Genomic DNA, 25,778 nt, shown 5'->3' on the forward strand with positions numbered 1-25,778 from the left:
TTCTACCTTTTCTAAGATTTACTTTAAAATCATAATAGTTGGCAATTTAATGTAACGCCTACCGGAGTAGGCCGTCCCAAGCAAGCCTTTCTTCTTGTCTTCTTAATATAAGCTTTCTGGTTTTTTTTTGTATGTACTGTAATTATTTATTATTATTATTATAACGTGTCTATCTGAACATATCCTTATGTCAAAACCACTACTAACTAACTAACGGTGTCCCTTAATAATTCTAAACATCCAGGCAATTTAATTCCTTTTGAAATTCGACTTGTATTATAAGTATAAAATATGTAAAAATAAATTGTTACCCAACACTAACATAAATCAATAGATTACAATTTCAATAATTACATAAATGTAGGATACAATACGTAATATTTTAATGAGTTTAGTATGAAATACCGGAACTGATCTTCTGCACCAGACAGCTGAATTATTTCGGGGCGTTTCGCAAGCAAGCAACTTGTTGATTTATCGCTATAAACGCGGACGCACCCGTGTTCACTATACAAATGTGTAGAACAAGCTAAGCATTCACTGAACTCCATCCATAATGAGACATCTGTAACGTAGCTGTGTCTATATTATTTTTGATAATTGCGTTTGTTGTTTAGATAGCTTATAAGGCGAATCACGTGATCCTGTGATCAAGACTCGGGGCCGGTCGATATGTTATTTAATCTTTCATCAAGAATTTTTCAGCAGGCTAGATAATATAAACGGTAGTGATACATTAAAGCCTTGTAGAGACTTTTATTGGTCTGCAACGTATTGGTTACGAAGGAATAACGAGTTTATCTGCTTTTTTGTTAAGTTTGGTCTTGATGTAGTAAACAAGTGAAAATATATATTTTTATTAAATACAATTTGTCAGTAACCATGTTCTAATTACAGTTCGTCGACTGAATATAATAAATTGATCGTGATCGTGAATTCTTCCCCTAAACAGTAATACTTAGTTTTGTTGTGTGTGCTTTAGTTTTGTTGTGTTTCAGCTTGAAGGCTGATGTTCAGTAAAAATATAAGATAACGCCACAATTTATAAAAATGAAATGTAAAAAAAGGCACGGACTACTGTGAGCCCGTGGATGTTTTAAAGTAAATAAAAAAAAAAAAATATATATATATAAACGTCAATATAAATAGTACTTGAAGGCGATAAATCTTTTCTTTATTTAATGTAGATACGCCGTTATCAACGTATAGACTCGAGACCATTTCTTCGTGTTAACAGAGAGTACCAGCTCCGAACAACCACTTCCTACTCGACCATAATGGGATTCCATCGACCAGTCCAGTAACATTTTACGTTCAGAAAAAACTAACTATAAGGAACATATTTATAGACCTGCTCGTTATATACGTGTGTTTATGTAATAGGAAATTCATACGGTCAATGACCTGTTATGTATTATATATTTGAAGTTACGATTTGATTTATTACATGTGTTATTTTATATACATTTGAAAACCGTTAATTATTAAGCTTAGTTGTGTAAAAGGATCGACTCTAAAGTAATTCGATGTCAAAATCTAAGTTAAAAATATGTTTAATTATTCCAGACGTATGCAAACACTTTTTAATTTTCATTTTATAAAATTTATCGTAAACTAAATGTCTTGTCTTCAATATTGCTTCATACCAAATTTCATCAAATTCGCTTTAGTGATTTAAGCGTAACAGAGAGACAGACGGAGTTACTTTCTCATTTTTAATATTAGTATATACCTAAATAAATATAGGGCTAAATATTTAGCCCAATTACTTTTTTATGTAAATTCGAAAATTTAATTTAAATTCGAGATGCATGAAAATGTTTGAAAAACTCTAATATTCGTTCAACAAAGAAAGTTGTTAAGTCAGAAATATTTCCTATAGACAAATTACAGGTCTAGCCGTCTGTCGGTAACCGCGACCGACTTCCGCATTGCGTGCAACCGCTGGCACGCACAAAAAGATGCACAGCTTATACATAAATACTACATAATATTTATATACCATTGCGGGAGCCACGCGGGATAAGGCTGAAGCCGCCAAACGGGGTAATATCTGTCTTATATGAAAAATTAGATTTAAATCAAATCAAAGTATAATTTGCCTCTACAAGCACTTTTGAATCGTCCTTTACCAATATTGTCTTAAACGTAATACGTTACTGTTTCTTGTCAAAACAATCAACATATATATAAATAACATAATATAATCAGCCTGTGAATTTCCCACTGCTGGGCTAAGGCCTCCTCTCCCGTTGAGGAGAAGGTATGGAGCATATTCCATCACGCTGCTCCAATGCGGGTTGGTGGAATACACATGTGGCAGAATTTCGTTGAAATTAGACACATGCAGGTTTCCTCACGATGTTTTCCTTCACCGCCGAGCACGAGATGAATTATAAACACAAATTAAGCACATGAAAATTCAGTGGTGCCTGCCTGGGTTTGAACCCGAAATCATCGGTTAAGATGCACGCGTTCTAACCACTGGGCCATCTCGACTCTATCAACATAACAATCAACATAAATCTATAATTGTTCAGACCAAATATTAGAATTATTTTCTATCAGAGGAATGTCACTAACGTTGCTATTAATATCGCAGTCACTTTTTTTACAGTATGGTAAATTATAATGAACTAAGATATTAAAGTTTTAATTAGGTTTATTACGATTAAATAATAAACATAATTATTAAAAAAAAAAAAAAGTCGGAAATATGTAACGGCAACACTGTTATGAACGAAGCACACACTCGGCTGCGCCCATGCAGCGTGACGCGTTATCAGACTAGAACGTGAAATGCGCAAATTTCACAGTGTTGCCATGCAAATTAAATGTGACCCACTTTCTAGAGCAATTAGATAAATAAATCTATTGTTCATTAGCTACTTTAACTATTATGCTAATGTAATGTAAATTCGATTTTAATACAATTAAATATCAGCTCGTAAATATAGAGAAAGTATTATTCGAGAACACATTAACAATACTCGGCGGTTTTTCTTGGTAGAATCTTTATTTAAAAAGTATGGTATGGATTTAATTTTTTTTAGAAGATGATTCTAAAGGACTTGTATTTTTATTCACGCCCCCCTCCTCTCCCCCTCACCCCGCAACCGGTTTTATTATAACTAACAATATCAGAAATTGACTTCACAAAAATAAACAAAAATGTTCACAATTTTCAGCACGACGTATTTATGTTATCACAATACTATTGATAAATGTATTTAATTGTATTGATCAATTAAATACCTAAAGCAAATCTACATTACAGATGCCTCCTAAATATTTGAAGTCAGTAGTAATATTTCAAGCTGAGCGTTAACAGACAGTCATGTCAATGTCTAGTCAGTCAGACCACCAATCTGCATTGGAGCAGCGTGGTGGAATCCGCTCCAAATTTTCTCCTCAAAGGGAGGCCTTAGTACAGCAGTGAGAAACTTACAAGCTGTTAATGTTAGACAGTCAGATAGAACTATGTATATAAATTTTATATCATACATCGATTCATCGACTTACTTTAATCGAAATAATACATATTCTCGAAACATCAAAAGGTCGATATAATCTCATGACGTTTTAATGTAGTCCTTTAATGTATAAATAATGTAGACATTAGCGAACCCGAGGCAAGCTCTGATGTAACGTGTAAACAAACACAAGAGTACGAGAACTTATTGAGCAAGATGTCGTGTGAAACGAAATATCGAAGATAAAAAGTCATTCATCAAACACATTTGGAATTCAAATGGATTGTATTGTATGTTACTTACTAATAACTTTATTTGGTGGTAGGGGTTTGTGCAAGCCCGTCTGGGTAGGTACCACCCACTTATCAGATATTCTACTTCAAACAGCAGTACTCAGTATTGTTGTGTTCCGGTTTGAAGAGTGAGTGAGCCAGTGTAACTACAGGCACAAGTTACGTAACATCTTAGTTTCCAAGGTTGGTAGCGCATTGGTGATGTAAGCAATGGTTAATATTTCTTACAACGCCATTGTCTATGGGCGGTGGTGACCACTTACCATCAGGTAGTCCATTTGATCGTCCGCCTACCGATATCATAAAAAAAAAACTTATATATTTATAAATTTCTAGTCTGAGTTAGAGAGAATAATACTGGAAGTCGATCGCAGCGCCTCCTATAGGTCCAAGGTAAACCGTTTAGGGATCTAAGAAATTTCAAAATAATAAATCAAATATAGTTCAGCTGCTTAGAAGTAAATCAGCGCTATACACACGTTAAGAATAAGTATATAACATATTTATGCCGAAAAGGAATATAATTTCATATACATCATAGCGTTGGCACCAGAACCAAGTATGTGCAAAATTTTGGTTCAATCGATCTAGTAATTTTATTACATACATAATCTTTCTTTATAATCGTGCAAAGACTGAGTATACCTTATCAAATTACGATTAGTTGAAAGTGGTTGCAAAACCTACCGAGCCTAGATTAAATCTAAATATGACAGGGTTCTAGATTATTAAATACGCTGAACGATAGCCATCTGACCTCCGTAAACAAAAAAATAACCAACCATCAATCGGTTATTAGTTTTCGAGATAAGTGTTATCAAACAAACACTACATTATAATAATATTTCTGATTAACGACCCGTTTCCCCGCCCCCGACCACATTGGGTATTAAGTTTCTAGGCACAGGGAAAGCTGGTGCTGTCGCTGCAATCATAGTAATTTAGGTCTTAAAGCGGAGACATAGACCGCAATTGTTGGTAATTGTATCGGTTATCGATTACTATGTTAATAACTTTTCTTACGAGTATCATTATGGCCTTTTATAATCAAAGTGTAATAACAAATTCAAAAAAAAAATATTGCGTTTCTGAACCTTTTCATCATTGTGATATTCTATCAATGATATTGACATAGATAGTCACTTTATATTTAAATATACCTATACATTCATGCCGATTACCTATATATTTATACAAGAGCCGAGATGGACCAGTGGTTAGAACGCGTGCATCTTAACCGATGATTTCGGGTTCAAACCCAGGCAGGCACCACTGAATTTTCATGTGCTTAATTTGTGTTTATAATTCATCTCGTGCTCGGCGGTGAAGGAGAACATCGTGAGGAAACCTGCATGATTCTAATTTCAACGAAATTGTCACATGTGTATTCCACCAAACCTTCTCCTCAAAGGGAGAGGAGGCCTTAGCCCAGCAGTGGGAAATTAAATGTAATGTAATGTAAATACATTTATACTATGTAGTGGTCACCCATTGGTCGAAATTCGACCGTAATTCATATATACTAATATTATAAATATAAAAGTACTATGACTATGTCTGTTTGTCTGTTTTTTACGCTTTCATGAATTAACTACTGGACCGAATTCAATGAAATTTCTTATGAATCAAGCTTGAACCCTAAGCTAAGCTGTCCTTCACATAGGCTTTTTATGCCTAAAACCTGACAACCAAACCCTAAAACGCGAGCGAATTGGAACAACTATTAATACTATAAACGTTGAATTTTAAATCTCCTTATCGATTTCAAAATATATTTCGCGTTTTAGGGAGTAATTATTTTAAGTATAGAAGTTTGTTTTTGAAATGCATTATGACGAATAAAATAATAACAGTGTCTCAATAGAGTAGCTTGTATTTATTACTTGTATTTATTTATTATTACGTAAATAAATACCGGAGTCATAAAAGTTAACCAACACAACGGTTGCTTCACAACGCCCCGCAAATAACCTTAACGTAAGACCGAGCGACCAGCAACAGCTAAAACATCCCCGAGTTCACGAATACTATTAAACGGTATTGAAGATTTGATTAATTCAGTAATATGTTCGATTTTAATTGCAGATTCTTGCAAAATTTTATAAATCGCTGTAAAAGTAGGATTTATTTTATTTATATTTTAGATATTTACGATGGTAACTTATTGTAGAGCCGCTGCACTCTTGTTTACGTTACTTTTGTTGGTGTCTGTCGTTATATAGTTGTAATTTGAAAGGGTCAAATATGCTAGTTTAATATACTACATAGTTAAATAAATATATTGGACAACATCACATACATTACTTTGATCCCAATGTAAGTAACTAAAGCACTCATTTTATGGAAAATCAAAAGTAACGACGGTACCACAAACACCCAGACCTAAGACAACATAGAAACCTAATGAACTTTTTCTACATTGACTCCGCCGAGAATCGAACCCGGGACCTCGGAGTGGCGTACCCATGAATACCGGTGTACACATTACTCGACCGGGGACGTCGTATTCGGCCTTACATAAAAATATATTACCTATGAATATGACACTGATTTTTGAATTACATATATATAGGTATGTCCAAAAGTACTCGTCATTACATATTACTACGTTCTATGAAACAACTGTAAGATTATTATACAAATAAAATATTTCCAACATAGTATTCAATGTACGTAAAGTTTTAAGATTAAGAACCACGCCGTTCCCCGGTTGCCTAATGCCATTGAAATGAGCAAATTTTAATATCCATAACCCTGCGCGTGACTCGGCCTAGAGTCTAGACCAGTGCTCTGCCTGTACCAAGAATTTGTATGGGAATCTGATTATATCGATAGCTTCGTGCTGGACGAATTTACGGAACCGAAAATATCCTTTGTTTAAACAGAATATAGGGCAACCATACAAGACGCCTCGTTCGCAATACCAATATTGCGATAAAATAATTATTGTATTGTAAAAGATGTACCATATTGATTTAGTATGTATGTATTTAGATAATACGCATAAATACAAAAGTACAAGTGAAAATCGAAATCACGACACATGCTTCGCTAACCGAGTCATTTTTTAATTTATTAGTAATATATTTCAATTCAATAAAAGTGTCATAACTGCCGTAAATTGAAATTTCATTCTTATAAAAGATTTTTAATGTAATAAATCACTTTAAAAAATTATATCCTTAATCATACATTTACTTTTAGCTTTGTAATGTTTACCAAATACAATTCAATTCGTAAATATTGCCATTTATTTACAATAACCAGCAATTCGAAGCATGGAAGCCGACAGCGTTTCTAGCCGTGTGCCTCGGAAAGCATTAACCTATCAGGTCGTTTAGGATTTGACGTCTCATTAAGAGAATGCATATGTATTTTCGCACAGAATTGTCAACAATAATGAATCGCGCGCAGTTGGCTGATCGGAGGAAATCATTATTAGGTCCTATTTATTATTAAGTAACTGTTCAGTGTTCACTACGTCTCGTCCTCTAGCCCATTAAAAAATATTTTAACAGTTTTTCCTGTATATAAAGACTAGTTTGTTTAATTCGTAAAATAAAAATGGGTAAACAAAATGATATCAGATAATATAGGAAGTTTTTGACACTTATATTGATTGTTTTCGACTACATCCGTAATTTCGTCTGCATAATGACAAATAATAACGAAAAAAACTTAAATATTCGTTAATATCTTAAATATCCGAGTCGTGTTCGAGGGTCATCCTTAAATTACAATAATAATCACCGATAATAAAATGGCTGTTCATTATCATAAAAAAAAAATAACGTTAAAAACCGCGGGACATCATTAACACGGGGACAGGGGTCCGAAATAAATTATGACATTTTAATTCGAGGCTCGTCGGACATCTCCTCGATTGGTATTCCATCAATTTGCCCTTTAATAAATTAACATCCAACAATGTATTCCGGACTCGTTTCGGATGTTTTTTTTTTAACTACGCCGTAAATACAGATACGTCGACACCGACGCTACCGAATTGAGCTGGACGGATCTTTAAATTAAATTTAGAGATTTATGTATCGCTTTAAAGTGCCTTCATATTTATAGAACATCACAATGTTCTAATGGAAAATATAATTATTTTATCTCTATAAATATTATTTCAAATTTTGTCGTATACAATTATAAATTTATTTTTAATGATTTTGAGTGTTTAACTTAAAGTTCTCGTTTTGTTACTTAGCAATGTACAGCAATGGTATCTTACCATGATGACGTATGACGCACTATATTCTACGACCGGCTTCATTATTAAGAAATACAAATCGAAAATTTAATACCACAATACTATCTAATGGTATAATCAGAATTACATAAAAGTTATACATTATAAAAAATAATACACACCGAAGTTACATGTGTTTTGGATAAACATATATTTTAATATAGTTATGTTCGTATCTCGAGTTTTAATTACGAACGATAAAAAAACGAACCGGCGGGCGTACGATACATTGGAAAAGGAATAAATTGTACGGATAATGTTCGTTTAAGATAGTTAATAATGGCTTAATAAAGTTTAAGAAGCATTGCGATACGATACGCTGTCTCACATCGAAAAAGGATGCATATATCAAGATAATATGTTATGTACGTTTAAGATATAATAGCGTGCGAAAACTGAGGAGCGAGCCGCCACTAACAGCGTTGGAAACTTCTCATCGACTGTTTGAATTGAAAGGACATTTATTTTTAGAAAGCAGAAGCGATTGGGCTCCGGTGGATATCGATTTACATTGTATGAGGTTGACAATTCGTTGCCAACTACGGGATATAAGTCGTTATGTCACTTGGGCAATCTCTTGGCATATACGATCGTATTTAAATATCTCACACACAGTAGGTATGTATATTCAATAACTGTGTCGGTCTCCTTTCTTCTTGAGGAGTATTCTTCGGATAAGATTCAGGAGCTCCGACTATACGTGCATTTGGTCTAATCACTGAAATTTTTTTTTACATCTATATTGTTCTTTAAAAGGAACTTTTTTGTCCACAATGTCTGCTTGATTTTTGATATTATAATATTTTTATTAATGATTATATATTGATATTATTAACAAAAATATTGGATCGGAATTATAAAATGACAAAACGACATAAGCTGACCGGTATAAAGAAGGGATCGCCGATGTGAGAGCAAAAAAAACCAATTGTCAACTATATATTTGCATATGAGCCGAGATGGCCCAGTGGTTAGAACGCGTGCATCTTAACCGATGATTTCGGGTTCAAAACCAGGCAGGCACCACTGAATTTTCATGTGTTTAATTTGTGTTTATAATTCATCTCGTGCTCGGCGATGAAGGAAAACATCGTGAGGAAACCTGCATGTGTCTAATTTCAACGAAATTCTGCCACATGTGTATTCCACCAACCCGCATTGGAGCAGCGTGGTGGAATATGCTCCATTCCTTCTCCTCAACGGGAGAGGAGGCCTTAGCCCAGCAGTGGGAAATTTACAGGCTGATTATGTATATTTACATAAATAGAACCCATGAATGTTACTAGTATAATTGGCCTCAGTTAGTGGTATTCCTCGCTTTTGTCCATAAAAAAAACTGCTAGCAACCGACAACTGACTTCGATCCGGTACCCGATAACTTAGATTGCGCATAATGTAATAATAATTTCCGCACTAATACATCAATCTATACTAATATTATTAAGATGTAAAAGTTAGTTTGTATGTATGGGGTAATTTCCGGAACTAATGATAAAATTCTAAACATTTTTCACTGGTAGAAAGTTAACATTATTCCTGGGTACTATAGTGTATAAATTATATTTATATAATAACAATGTCATTATTAATAAATTGAACGGGGCAAAGCCGGGGAGGGTCACCAGTGTAGAATAAAAACCTCTCGAACGGATTAATGATCAACTTCCTTTACTCACGTAATCTTATGTTAATGACAGTTTAATTGATCTGTTATAGCACATTCGTATTTACATAATTCTTTGTTTATTTTAATAAATGAATATTAATGTAATATTTATACAATTTTCATAATTATTTTAGATTAATTTATCAACGTCTAGTTAGTTATTCTCTATGATTTCTAGTAGGTTGGCCGTCTGGTAAAAGGACCACCTAAGAAAAAATGGTCACCACCGCCCACTGATGGTTGACAGACTGGCAAAAGGACCACTTGAGAATAAAAGGTCACCACTGCGAGTTATATTAAAAAAAGAAAGAATATCATTCATCGAACCAACATGATGTTATTACACTGGCTCACTCACCCTACAAACCGGAACTTAATACATAGCACAGGACAAAACAATATCAAGAAATGAATGAAGGGAAGACACGCATTCATCCTATTTAAAATATCTTATAACGGTCCATAAACGGTCCCCCATGGCTGGTCCGTTTGAAAAATATGACCACATTGTTATTGTGTGTGTGTCGTAAAAAATGAGTGAGTGACCCAGTGCAATATTACTTAGACATCGGTCCATTTGATCGTCTGCTTTTAGTAAACCAACAAAAAAAAAACAAAGATTAAAGAACCATTATAAGGTGTGATAAAAACTTACAAAGACTTATACATTGTCTATGACGTAACAAATACCGATAAAATATAATTTCCTTCGAAAATGTGACAGGGTTCTATCCTTCCTTCTGTCTCCGAAAATGTTTTTAATCTGAATTTTGATCTTATAACTAAAACACGACCTCCCACTTTTCGATCGCTTAAAACTACCGCGATCAGTCGTGCGTGCAATCTGCACTACTTGACAACCGAGTTGTAATAGACAGTAGAAAGCTAAGGAAATTACTACTTTAACATTACAATATTATACGTTTTCATATTTGACATCATAGATGTAATAACGTTCAAGAGGTGGCTCGTTGCTATAGTATGCAGACTTATATGCATGAAATATATATTCAACAATATGTTATTATGTTACGGACTTCTTAAGCATTATTGCTTTGTAAACATGGCCTGCGCTGAGTCAGCGTATAGAACGCTTTGATCTTAAATATTTAAAGATCGGGGCCAATTCCTAGAAAGCTTCACTGAATTTTCATGTCTAAACTTCTATATATAATGTTATTTATCTCGTCTCGGTAAATATGTAATATCTTAATAATTATTTTATGAGTAATTCTACAAATAAACTTACAATATAAAACAAGTATTAACTCTAAACCTATTGACATTTTTAAACAATCATGAACTCTTGTGAGCATATTTTAACCCATTAACAATACGCAATCAACGGGTCAGAGTAAACGTAAGGAACCAATGAATGCGCAGCGCAACGACGCGATAATATTATTTATTTAAGTGGCACATCCTCACGTTGTTAATTCCGAAAGTGTTCCACGTACAGTTAGATCTTTACCCTAAGGGGATTAGCCCAGAGTTCTTATCAATTTGAGACTTGAAATAAAATCGAAATGATTTATTCAAATCGATTTTTATAATTAATTAGAAATCGACAAGCGAGACCACCGATTCCGAATATTTCCAAGAAGAATCTCCAATGATCTACTTATAAAAATAATCAATGAACGATGCCGAAAAGACCTAGTGTTTTTTGGATCTATAAACGTGCCTGCTTTTCTGTATGCTATGGTTGCTATAGCTGGGACGCCCTTGTTAGTTTTATTCTCAAAATTTACATAACAATGATCCACTAAACGACATCTAGTAGTTTACAAAATTTTACAAAAGCAATACTTTATATTTATGATATCTAGATAAAGTTAAGACGGGTGCTCTTTATAGCGTAATGTCGCGCTATACAACTGTAGGCAGTTAACCTAACTCACGATTAGTTCGAACCCGCTGATAAATCGGTCCGAGCTTAGCCCCACGAATGCTTAACATTTAAACAGATATTATCTCGGCGCTTGTTCTACAACACAACTATAATTTAAATAAATAACGATAATTTCGGCGAGGTAATTGTAATTTGATTTGCACTTTTTTATCGGGTACCTAATTCGAAATTAATTGTTTCAATGGTTGCGAGTATCTATTATGTTTTTATATTGATATTGACTTAAATAAACGAAGCAAGGCAACAGTGCAGTAATAAATAACACAGTTTTAAAATCAAACAGTAACGAGAAGCTCTCCATAAGTAAGTCATATATCCGTACTCCAATATGCGTAGCCTTTGGTTTGGAGTTTGCTAATGTTGACAGCGTCGCCAGTTGGAAGGTGAAAATAAATTATTAGCTCGCTGTAACGCTGTACCTGTACAATATGTAACATAAACACACATAGATCGAAACTATAGAGGCTAAAAAACTATTTGTCATATCAAATCCGTAAATACTAGATGTGATATAAATGTTATCGTTCCAACAATGCTTAATATTCGAGTGTTTTGATTTTTTTTTTATGTAGGCTAATGAGCAAATGGGCCACCTGATTAAATAGGTTATAATATTTCCTTACGTCTCTAATGCGCCACCAATATTCGTTCCTGCTTGTTCTTTGCACCTATAATTACAAGTCAGAACACACGAAATAAAAAGTATTGCTGCGTGGCGGTAAAATACATTATGAGTACTACTCATGAGTAGGTACCACCTACCTACTAAGCAACACCTACTAAGAAGTGCTTGCACAGAGTAAATGAAAATAAGTGAATTAAGTCTTCTACTGTGTTGATACACTTATTAAAAAACTAACTCGTGTTGATACACGAAGCCGATTTTTATAGGAGTTTTTGATTTATAGGACTTTTAATAGTGATATTTATGTACATACGATAAAATGAACGGATACGTAGTCATTGACACTGATAGCAGGCTCAGTGAAACTCATCTAGATATAATCGATCTAGAACTCGGCTAGGTACGCCCCCTCTTTATGCAAATGTCGGCGGCTGTCGCTGCGTTTGTTCCTTTGAACGTCTTTAATCACTTTCTCGATCATTTACATAAATAAAATGATATTACTATTATACGTTTCAACACACACATTAATAATAAAATTGCCGCGGTAATATTCTTTTTTATAATCTTAAAGACTTTAACTTCGTTTAAAAAAATGAGATACGAAAAGCATGTCGATGATATTATTAAACTTATTGCGTTTAACCTTTTTCTTATAAAAAATTACTTATAATTTCATCAATTTCGATTTTGATATTGAGTCCATTGGAAGAAATATTATACGCTGATATTCGCTTCAATAACTTTTTACACCAATAAAGCAAAATTGATAGTCGGCATATAACCATAATCAGTCTGAACACTTAATCCATATGTTAATAAAACAAAACGACCATTCCCGTGTTCCTGACAAGTGAATTGATAACGCAAAATTCGATTCGAACTCTCATGATTAATACTATCTGTCGAGGTCCGCCAGCTTTAATTTGCGCCTCGACTCTCCCGCGCATCTTTTTGACACGTTTTGGCGCCGGAAAGCGGCCCCCCGTCGGATTTTATCGTGACCGCCGAGACATTTCGTATTCGAATCTTTTTTTTTTCAATCGTTTGCATAATAATATAACCATATTTCGTACGGATAAGATTCGTAAACCTCGTGTGCGTATACTCGTAAATAAGCACGGTCGATATATATTTTTTTATGTTTCTGTTACTTAAACGACCAGGGTCAATTGAACAGGCAAACATAATGCTATAAAACAAGATTTATTGTAATTTTATTAATGATATAAACAAAAAGCAATAATAACATTAGCTTTAATAAGTTCCACGTAGTACAAAAGGTAAATATCAAATTAATACAAATTTTATTAAACCGTAAACAGTTACAGAAGGTTACTATTTCTCTATCGGAAAAGACACAAACGTGATATAACACTTTAAACTTTTATTAATATTATTGCAATTGAAACTTAAGTTTTTTAACATGAATATACTCGGAAAATAATTAAAAAATAAAATAAAATATTATTTTTATATGATTTATCTGTTTTTTTTAGCGGCAACATCACAAGCTGTCAATTCACTACATGTATATTGTTACTGGCAACACGGACATGTCAGCCTAATTACTTGGTCGTGGCGATTTGTCCATAACGGCTCGCGTCACTTGATTAATATTAATTATTCTTTACGATTATTCGGCAACAATATATTCGATTACGCCATTTTTTTACAAAAAAAAAAGAATTATGTCGTTTGATAATATTTTTTTGTATATCTTTTCCTGTTTAACTGATAGTATATTATCGGTTTCGTATTGATTAAATTTGATAAGAAATATTTTTATTACTTTTGACTGCAGTGTAAAATGTTTAATTGCTACAAAAATATGAGCATCACGCTTGTCACGTCAATAGTCTAAATCAAATATAACATTGTATAATATATTAAAACCTTCTGATATTGGGATAGGCATTAAGAAAAACGTCTCCGCATTTATGAGAATTATAGATTTATCTATAGTAATATTATAAATTCGAAAGTAACTCTGTTACCTCTTCGCTGCTGAGCCGATTTAGATGAAATTTAGTAAGGGGATAATGGGAGTATCGGGGAACATAGGCTGTTTTTTTTTTTGATTAACTCCTCGAGGAGGTAAAGTTTGGTGACAGTTTGTGTGCTCTAGGTAAAGCTTTATAAATTTTAATAGTAATATGGTAAAGCTGAACGTTCAGATAGTATTTAATAAATAAGTCTTCGTTTTGTGTAGATTTCATTCAGTGCGTGTGCTACATTTTACAGGTCGGTTAGGACGTTAAAGTGTGAAAGCAGGACAGACAAACAAACTCACTTTCACATTTATATTATTATGTAAGAATAAAATCGAATAAAAATTTATAACCTAAAAAAATTCAGTCACTCATACGCAAAGGTATTCCTGCAACTAAAAAAAATCGAATCTTTAATAATCCATAAAATAATTTTATCAACATAAACATTGAATATATGTGAGACTGCAACCGAAAGAACAGGTTACTCTGTATAACATACATCAAACATCTTTATTTTCTTTCTGCCCATTGGCATGTTCGAAATAAAAATATTAAACTGACCGTCCACTGGATTACATCGCTATGCAACGCTATATCATCCATTACTCCAAAGTGAATCTATTCTATCGTGCACCTTAGCATTTTAATACACCCATTACTTGAAGCACTTGGTATCTCAGATCCTAGCTAGGTTTACGTGTTCTGCTTACGATCAAACTCCGCTCTGGAGTGCAACACGTAAAAATCCTGCCCCGACACTTGCGTTGTATATCGACGTTCTTAATAGCGTTGATATAATAGCACTTACATATTTAAGGTAAGTTTTAAGTACAGAATATACAAATGAATAATAAAAAACTTAACACACGTTTAAACGTTTATTTGCACGATAATACTTGTATTGAAATTGAGGCACGTAGCGTTGCTATTTGTAGTATCAGAGGACAACACGCTTTATATTAGCATGTCGTACAAGTATAATATGTTTAAATTCGACAATAAATATTTGATTCTTCGAAGCCGAATCGACTCTAATGTGTTTTATTGTTTTCTTGAACGTCAATGTGACCTTATCCTTCTTTATTACTTTGAGATTTTATTCAATGTAATTATGTCTGTGGTTCGTTTGTATCGTTGCTTTACATTCTACAATTATTTGAAGATTTCTTATTAAGTATTGTTTCTTTTTTGTTTTAATGAAGATGTAAAAAATTTTTTGATAAAAAGTTGTAATTTCAAGGTTTGATTGATTTTTCGCCTCACATAATAATTATGATCATAATTATGTTAGAAAAAATATTCGGGTTTTTGCAAGAGTATTATTTTTCTCAAGTTTGATTAGAAATATATTTCGGCTAGACAAAACAAGTGGGCTTACCTTTGTTCTGTAGAGCGGATTGGAAAAGTCCCAGCCTGGTGCCACGAACAGATATCCGCATTTTGATATCTTTCTACTGGCCTGAAAATAAAATTAAAAAAATTAACTTGACTGAATATGATATACTTGGCTGTATAAGTCGAGATTACTGCTCCTTTTGAAATAAAAAAAAAAGTGGTTTAAAAAGTTACTCGCGAAAACTGCGACAGACTAAAAAAACATAAGATTAAAAATAAATTCTGGTGACTGTATTTATATTTGTTGTATATACAACACACCTTAGTGCGAAAGTACTTGTATCGACAGATGCAAAGCCAAAATACACCAGTTGAAATATTTGCACCGAGCAACCTTCACATCGTTAATCATACGTTGACACACCATAAAGGAATTAACAGTAAATGTAAATCATTGCGTGGGCGTTGGCACGTTGGTGCTTGAAGCTAGCAAGTACCAACTCTTGAGGTGAGAGCAAACTTTGACCAATGTTGGCAAACACGCCAACCTACACTGTTCTCATACTCATTGCTATTAATACACACCATTTATGTACTTCGAGATCATCAAACCAATGTAAGTTTAATTTTGTTCATACAAATATTCAATAGATATCTCGCAAATGTATGTTGCGTGTTGTGGACAGTTAAATATTATACTAAAAGTCTTATAAAAATATTTAATATGATATCGCTAATCGGCTGAAGGTGAGAATGCAAAAGATATCAATAAATAAATTAATCGGCTTATCATAATTTTTATATAAGATATAACAAATTAAAGTCCTCTAGTGACGCTGTATTCGCCATCCATATTTGTAATCTGATATGTTTTCCGGTAGAATATCTTTGCAACAAAACTTGCAAAAAGCCCTAACAACAAGTAAATTGTACTAGGTTTAATCATATCAAGTTAATAATAAGTATGAGTTACATTATTTTTATTTATACAGTCATTTTCACGATAAAATATAATGGATGAATTCACAACCAACAAATGCACAATCTTATTCTTTATTCGATAAATTCTTTAAACTAATTCAGAGACTTATGACCATGATAAAATGTGTTCATTTTTTGCTGTCTTCTCTTTCATCTCGGAGATAAAAGATTTCCAAAAGGATTTCGACCTCATATCCTAATGCGAATTGTTTTGGAATCAGTAAAACCTTCATGAGCACATGAACTGATGTCACCGGAGGCCAGTGACCCTCGATTGCGTCACGAAGTACAGTCGTGTTAACATTACTTAATGTTTGATTAACCAACGAAGACTCAAATCAAGTGTCCGTTGAAATGGTAGATCATTAGAAGTGGATAATTACAATGACGAAATCTTTACATTTACATAGCTAGTACTTATCTCTGAAGATATATCATGGCTATATTTTATCCTATATTGTAATGGAAACACGATGAAAATAGCACTTTTTCCAAATGCATATATCATTGCTTATAACTTTTTAATATAAATACAATCTCATAATCTTTTAAGTTCTGAGGTTCCAATAGATAATTTTTAATACGGATTTGGTTGAGTCCTGTAAAGATTTAAGTTATTTGAATAAGTATTATTAATAGAATTAGGAAGATCTAGAGATTAAAATACCGTTGCAGCTAAAAACATAAAACTAGTATTATATTCCAAACCTGAATATAGAAAATGAGCGGAATTAATACTAAAGCCATAAAAACATTTTATAAACATCCGCAGCGGTCGGAACGACTGTACGACTGAACTTGACCGATCTTTTTGTGAGGTACAGAGGCCGTCGACACGTCCGCGTGTGTCATCGTATTCAGATAATGCGAATTTAAGCGACCAAGCTTCGGCTACAGCAGCACCGTTGTAATGATTGCGAGAAATGCAATACCTACTATACACTTACAGCAAACAAACACTTGAATCCATGTGTTCGTGGTGCGTCAGTGATCGCTCTATCTTTTTAATTTAATCAATATCGTCTAAAAATCCAGTCTGGGGATTAGAATTTGAGGATGCTTTTATGAATCTTTAGTCAGAGTTAGACGTAAATTTAAACTTTTCTTAGATATTATGCACAAATATTAACATATTTTTCATACGTGCCGACTCGAAAGCATTCTATACGTATATGTTGTCTCTAGATATGTTCACATAACAGTTCAGTAGCTTCCCTTATAATATCTATGTCAGGGTCCCCAACCGGTCGCGTGGTACCGTTACCACCGTACACGCCATTACGGCGACAATACGAATTCTGTGCGTATCGAATCGGTTGCGCGTGCGTCGCTAGATAGCTAACACCCGCGTGAGGCCCTTAACACCAGAAGCGCTTTACAGTGCTACAAAATATATAAATATTTTATTGGCATAATTTTAATATTATCGTCACTTTGAAATTTGTTGTAATAATATTTGACTACTTGTTTTAAATCGATTAAATTTTACGATGGTAAATATTACTATTTATAGTAATAAATATTTTTGAGGAGTTTATTTTTACTCAATTGTAATTATAACAAGATTATAGCGAGTTAAGTATGCATGGGCCATACCTTTATGATATATGTGTATACCTTTTGAACGTATTTTTGTTGTTTTATATCAATAGTCATGTTTATTTATTTTACATATCAATTAGAAACATTATATTACGGGTATTGATTTTGTACGGAAATATCTCATGATTGAGTTAACCACATTAGTTCCATGGGAATGGGGACGAATCCTACGATGGGACGCCACATGCGTTGACACATTGGCCTCCTCTGATGTCAGGGAAATAATGTTAAAGGAAGGAGCCGTAGCGGAAAATCTTGAAACGTATTATATCTGAGAGCCGTTTCCAATTGAAACATTTTGCACCTGTTGGAGCTTTAAAAGATATAACGAAGAATATATAATGTCGAGTATTATTTCGTGATATGTACATAATAGACATATAGTTCTCATGTAAATAATTCTTATGTAATTATACAATTAAGATTTATTTCCAATATTATGTGTTCATCTGAAATAAAGCGGATAATAGCTTCTATATTTATACATCGTTTAATATCAAGCGCTACACGAGCGCTTGAAATATCATATCATTGCAACAACATTTCACGCTTACGGAATTGGTTGTCTATTAATTTTAATAGCAACAGACACTTTATTGAATCGTAAATTGAATTTTTGCATTTACAAACAGATGATTATTATTTACTGTCAGTTACATAATATAAGAAACATTACGAAATCTGTGCAGTATCATTATTGTATAGATTTTTATTCAATTATTCGAACTATAGATTGTAAAAGTCTTTATCGTTACGAGTGAAAAAATACTGTTGTAGAAATTTTATTTTCAAAATAGCAGAGCATCTATTTTATTTGGAACTGTTATCTAAAATATATAACCAATTGAACATTTTATGTTTTACAGAACTATATGTCATTTAGCGGCGGAAAGAACACGAATCTCAGTTTAAACATTAACAATTAAAACATAATAATTTCTGATTTGGCTGCTATTCGATAAAAAACGAATCTAGAATTATGACAATAATATTATTGACCTCTTTTTTAATGATTCTAAACTGTGGTCCTACAACAGACGTTTTAAAGAAGAGAAGGAAGTTTTATGGTTATTAGTAAAAATTAATTATTATTATTGCTATAATTACAATATTTCATTTACAAAACGTTACGTTTTCAAGTTTCAAGAATGTTTTCACAAATCAAGTCGACTTTGTATATACACACGAACGTACGTTCAAAAACAAACGTCTAGTACATTAGTAGGCAATAAAACATCCGTAACTCTTTATGGTTACACGGTTGTCCTAAAAAACAATTGATTTACGAGCGACAACCTGCTGGACATCCCTAAACGAATATAGAAAATGTTACATTGTTGTAAACATAATAACGCATCAACGATCAGTAAGGTCTAACTGCAAAACTATGTACATACATGGTGCCACTAGCCGACCCATTCACTATGAGCTGTTTAAAACAAGCAAAGAATGACCATTGTGTATTTTCCGGTGTCAAATGAACCCTCGAGCAAAGTCCAATAGCAGAGTACGCCATATAACTGTATTGATGAAGTTTCATTCACATCATTGTATTGTATGCTTCAAACCAGGCAAACACGAGAACTCTTGGATATTGTAACAAAGACAGTGGACTTAGCCCTTTCCTTTTAAGGAGAAGGAACCTATACGACCACGCTGCTCTACTCGGTTCGGTGGGTATACTTATAGTTAAAGTTTTTCGTGAAAAGTTATATTGCAAAAGATATTTAATGTTCCATCATAAATCTTTTAAATGAATATAACAGTAATTTTGACAAGACTGCCGCTTATCTACTCCTCTAAGGAGATATATAAAACTGACTGACTGTTATTTTCGTTGACTTTGGTAAGAGGGACACTGGAGGTTGGCGACTTTTACAACAGGAACCATTGATACAATTTCAAAAATTGTTACAATTTCCTTCGAGGCTGAGCTGAGTTATGAGCTGAAGGTGGGGTTTGACTAGATGCGTAATATATGACCAGCTGATTGTGTCAGAAGAATAATGATGATAAATATTTCCCTGAAAGTATCGTACCCTTAATGGAGACGTACTGCATCACGACTAGCTAGGTAAATTAAAAATCACTCGAAGCACACTGGCAGTCTGCACGTTGCTTAAAGAGTATTGCAAAATGTGCAGGCACGTTTCAACAATAAACTTTATGATCAATAACACTAAGTTCAATTTTACGGGCCGCGCTGAAGGCATGGAAATTTTACTCGTCTATGTGAAATATTCTGTGCTGATAAGACCGACTGGACCGTCTTTTTCTGCAACACTACTTGCAAGAAGCTGTTGCTTGTCAATATTTTTGTATTGTAAAGTCAACTCATGTCTGATGATTAAGGTGGCTTACGCCTTAAAAAAGGCCACAAACTCATGTACCAGACATATTTAAATTAATTTTAAATTTAATCCATAAGTATTTTTTATTACATTGACAGTAACAATTCGTGAATAACCCACTTATTTAATTTCTAGTCAATTCATTGAAACGCATCCCGATCCAGACTTATTGAATCAGATTTTTTTGCACGTTAAATGCCGAATAATATTAAAGTCCTCTAAGAACGGAAGAGAACTCACTGAACGATAAAACATACAACTTGTGCCCATTCATTAATTATATTCCTTGTTCTTCGTATGAGAAGATTTTATATGTGACAGATTTTAAGCAGCAAATGCCATAGGAAATGTGTGATTGTCGGCGAAACCTAGATAAAAATAACGAAAACAAACGACAAAGGATATCCTTGCAAGATTAAATATATAATCGGCTATACAGGAAACATTAATGCAAATATAAATAACTTTAAGCCTTGAAAAATTATAATTATTTAAAAAAAGTAAAGTATCGATACAATGACGCATCACTTAATCGGACTAACGGGGCCCATTATCAACTCGGTCTAGAATATCAATTTAGATTAGGTAGCTAATATTGACAAGTATAAAAAATAACACATTATGATAACACGTTTATAATAAAATCACAATATTATTATGACTTCGATACGAAACGAACTTGATTAAACAGTTGTTGGTTTTGAGAGGATGTGACATGAGAATAATATCGATAAGCGTATCGATTTTGCGAAAGTATAAATATCGGATTCATATCGATCCACGAGTACGGGGTGGTCGTGGGAACTGGGCGACTTGCACTTTCGTCGGCGCGCGCGCAACCGATGCGCGATAGCAGGCGCCGAGGAGTCTGCGCACGAGTCTAGCTACGGATTAATCATTCATCGGTTCAAACGGGCCTTACATGGCGCGAGGATTTATGGAGAAAGTTGAACCGTTAGGATGAAAGCTCCTTAACAGGGAGTCATTGATATGATAAGCTTTAGAGTGTTCAATTTGGGCATCACTTTTGTAGCGATTTTACTGAAACATCAATGTGATTAAAAAATTATAAGTTTACAATAATTATCATAATTATTATTAATAATAATTTCATTAATCAATGTTTACTGAAATTATGAAGAAGTATAATTCGAAGTCATCCAAACTCCATAAGGAGTCAAGTAATTATTTATAGTAACGACATGACAAAATATTGTTATACAAATACAAGTGTTAAAACATCTACAACTGTTAATGAGGCATTCGCACCAATTAATAAACATCTCTATTGACAATGAACCGTCAAACGTTCTCATGAAGAGAAACGTAAAACAAAACAATAACAGATTTGAATCGAATATTAAAGATATCGTGTATAATAGAAATATCAACAAAGATGTCACTTTCACGAAGCGATGAACGAACTGCAAAAACGCGTCAATGTCTGCGATATCGAATCACGACTTTCGACAAACAGCCGATAAACGTTACAAAAATTGCTATCAATGGTTCTCGAACGCATATCTCCATCTAATTAGTCGTCGTTGTTTCATTATTGCGGAGATTATAATGTCACAGATATTATAAGCTTCATATTTTACCGCAATGTCTATAATCTTTGATCATTATTCTGATAAAAGATTACTCTGTGTATTGCATTTCGATAAATCGACAGATAAGAGGACTGAGTTAATCGTTACACATGGGACCTACTTTTGGAATGGCTTCATGTGCTCATTCACCGAAACTAGTTTGAGCTGTTCGAGTCGAGGAAAGGTTACCGAAGAGACGAAAACCCGTGGTACCGGCGGGAGGTCGGGCCCGGCTCGTCACGGAATCGCTACCGGCACAATTATCGTATCTAGACCACTCTCACTGAATCAAAAAGAACACCGCGACGTAAAGAAAGCAAAGTCAGGTGCGCTCCCATTTCACTTTCCAATGACTTATCTTTAATGCGATGTACACGAGTTTGAACTCAAGGCCGATGATGTAAAGATTTAATTTGGTGTGCTTTCACGAAATTTCTGACTTGGAACGCTTAATTATCAAGATTTGCACGGAAACCCTTTAACTAATTGTAGTTGTTTTTTCGTTCGAATCATTATGTTTTTTTTTTTTCTAATAGTTAATCTTCCATGCCCTACCTACCAAACTGGTCATGTATGTCTTACTTAAATATTTAAGAAAGACACACATAGTTAAATATTTAGAAATGTATGTACTGGTGAATATTTAGTAAACCCACGCCTAATTCATTAAATAATGTAATGTAATAATTATCATTAGTCCTCTTCATAAATTACTTCAAGACTCATTGCAATACTGCAGGAACATAAAAAAACAAATACAGATGAAGAAAAAACCGACTACAATATATTATCTGTCCAACACAAACTAATGGACAAACTAAATATCTTCACTACACTTTCTCAAAGCTAATACAAGAAACATTAGCGAAGCATTAACATACATACTTAACTGACATAAAATATTCATCTCGGGTTATCAAACGCATCTCATCTATTGGAGATCAAGAGCAGGCATTGTGGGACGCGACCGCAAGAAGATCGCCTAATGACAGATCATTTAGTACACGCTTAGTATCGATCGGATTGAGACGTTGGAACTGTATTTTGACAGGCCATTTTTATCTCTAAATAAGACCACCTCATACATTGGATAATTGGCAATTGAGTTCTGTTTTTAAATATAAATCTTATGATATATTTATCGTCTACAAAAAATGAGGGAAGGGTTAGAAGATCGGTTCGTGTTCGGTATTCGACATATTCGAAACGAATCCGGACCGATATTTACTAAGCGTTCGATATCATTCGTATTCAGCGTAAGACAAAATACAGCTAGTTATATAAAAAAAGGCTATTGTATTTCTGAGAAATTATTATGAAAGTTCCCAGAATTTAAGTATTGAACTCTGAACCATTTAACACTCTTGGTCTCGATATGACTTTAAAAGTCACTGACTGTAAAAGCCTAGTCATTTCGTGTCCGTATTTATGTCTATCTAATCACTCCCTTATGAACAGCTGAAAGCAAATGGGCAACCTGATGGTAAGTGGTCAAATAAGAAATGTTAACCATTCCTTACATTGCCAATGTGCCACCAACCTAGGGAACTAAGATGTTACGTCCCTTGTGCCTGTAGTTAGACTAGCTCACTCACCCTTCAAACCATAGCACAACAATACTGGGTACTGCTGTTTGGCGGTAGAATATCTGATGAGTGGGTGGTACCTACTCAGACGGGCTAGCACGAAGTCCAAAAAGTAAAATTAATTTGACATTTAGCAAACCATACAAATAATCATTCACCCATAGAGAACTGATCAACCGAGTATCATTCAATAAGTTAATGTACATTTAAACTAGTAGTCAAGCTCACCTTGTACATTAGAAGGTCTAGGAAGCCTCGGCGAGTAATTTGATTTTAAGTGTCGAAAGCAGGTTAACAGGTATAATTAAATATAAAATAATAAATATTTTTATTTATATACCGCTTAAATAATTACTTGTTCCAAATAGTCAATAGTACTAAATAAAAAAATATATACTGTAGAATAATTAATATAATTAAACATATTAAAGCATTTAATAAAATGTAGAAGGTGTATTCGATTATATTGTAATCAATGCCAAAAGGCTTTTTTCAATGAGTAGGATGGAACTGGTTTTAAAATCATTCGAATAACTTGACCCACATATATATATTTCTAATTTATGCTATTAAATAAATTTAGTTGTTCTGGCTTTCCTGTACGCGGGATTATAAATACTTTCAAACTCCTGATTGCTTTTACGGACCCGGCCCATTTAAACCTCATGGCTCATAAGGCTGCATCTCGCGATATGCAGCCTTATGAGCCACGAGACCACTAGACCAACGAGGCAGTTGAATCCACATTCCCGCGATTGTAAATCAGATGGTTCTAAATCAAGAGTATTGTGGAAACAAGGCCGAGGTTAGAAGCCAGTAATTAATAATGCAAGGCGTCGAAATATTTATCTTAACATAAACACGTTACATAAACTGACACTGACATTCGATAGGAAAATATTTTGACAAATCACCTTGGAGCAGGTTGTTTTATTTGGGTGGTACATGCAGGAAACATTCCATAGTATATTCAATAACGCTACTAAATATCCTTTCAAATGAACACAACTACGTAATAAATATGATAGAAGTACCTAAATGATATTAATGGCGTACATTTGTTAGCACCGACCAAGCGCATGGAGTCTTAGCCGTTATTGTTATATCCTCATAAATTGTAAACTTTAAATTTTTGGGATGAATATAGTATCAAAGTGCAATGAATGTTTGTGCTGTTCGATTTTTTAGTGTAGTGTGGTCGCAGCAATAGAGTAGAAACAATTACAGTATTGAAATGGACGAAGACTTTTGTAGAAGATGTCGTAGAACGCGTAGCCAGGTCGTGACAAATGACAAATGCTACTACTTTCAAAATGTAAGGCAAAATTAATAGCAAATCAATCTAAGCGTCTATTTAAAGGCAAACTTTTTTTGAAACGATTACGTAAACGAAATATGATAAATTCCATTTTCAAATTTGAAACGATTATCATCCATTCTACCGAATAATGTAACAATAAATATTCAACCTCCAACATACACCGTCCATCCATTACGACCGTCATTTTCCAAGCGATTGTATGCAAATCCGCGACTAACCGTCCAGTTTTCGTATGAAAAACGAGGACTATTACAAACAATGACGACGGGTTTTCACCGTTTTCCATTCCGTTGAAACACCCACCTGACTTTCCACATACAATTGTTGTCACTTTCTACGTCAATAGAAATTACCACTGAACAATGATTGCTAGATTAATATCGACTTTATAGCCGTTTCATAAAGTCCAAATTGTATGTAATTATTTCTAAATGATGGTTTCTTTTTTCAAAAAGACTTATTAATTGTGAGTTGTTTGCTGCACGAGTACCCAATGAAATTTCTTTTCTTTCGTGATATTCTTTTATTTTTCATTGATTAATTAAAATATATTTAACATTACTTGTACAACAAATTATTATAGTAGCTGGTCTAAAATTTCCTTTTTTCTTAATTTAACCTACAAGTTAATAGATATAAATAATGTATCGTATGTTTTCGTCTCAATTTTAATACATCTGTTCGACTGTTTTAAATTTTATAATTGTCAAATAAAAATAGATAACGTCTAATATTTTGGTAATATGACAATTCGGTCGTTTATTATCGGTGATCGCGCCAATGTTGAAGATG

At 33.6% G+C, this 25,778-nt stretch overlaps 1 protein-coding gene across 4 annotated transcripts in view; it reads right to left on the bottom strand.

The window, feature by feature from the left end:
* LOC113396260 (protein outspread-like) overlaps positions 1-25,778 on the bottom strand; it is a 237,829-nt gene that overhangs the window by 130,949 nt on the left and 81,102 nt on the right. For all 4 annotated transcript variants that reach the window (XM_064215473.1, XM_064215472.1, XM_064215474.1 and 1 more), the window contains exon 2: positions 15,597-15,677. In XM_064215473.1, coding sequence (XP_064071543.1) covers positions 15,597-15,677 — 81 coding nt within the window. The remainder of the gene's footprint in view (positions 1-15,596; positions 15,678-25,778) is intronic.

The sequence above is a fragment of the Vanessa tameamea genome, chromosome 8, assembly GCF_037043105.1.
Source record: "Vanessa tameamea isolate UH-Manoa-2023 chromosome 8, ilVanTame1 primary haplotype, whole genome shotgun sequence".
Lineage (NCBI taxonomy): Eukaryota > Metazoa > Arthropoda > Insecta > Lepidoptera > Nymphalidae > Vanessa > Vanessa tameamea.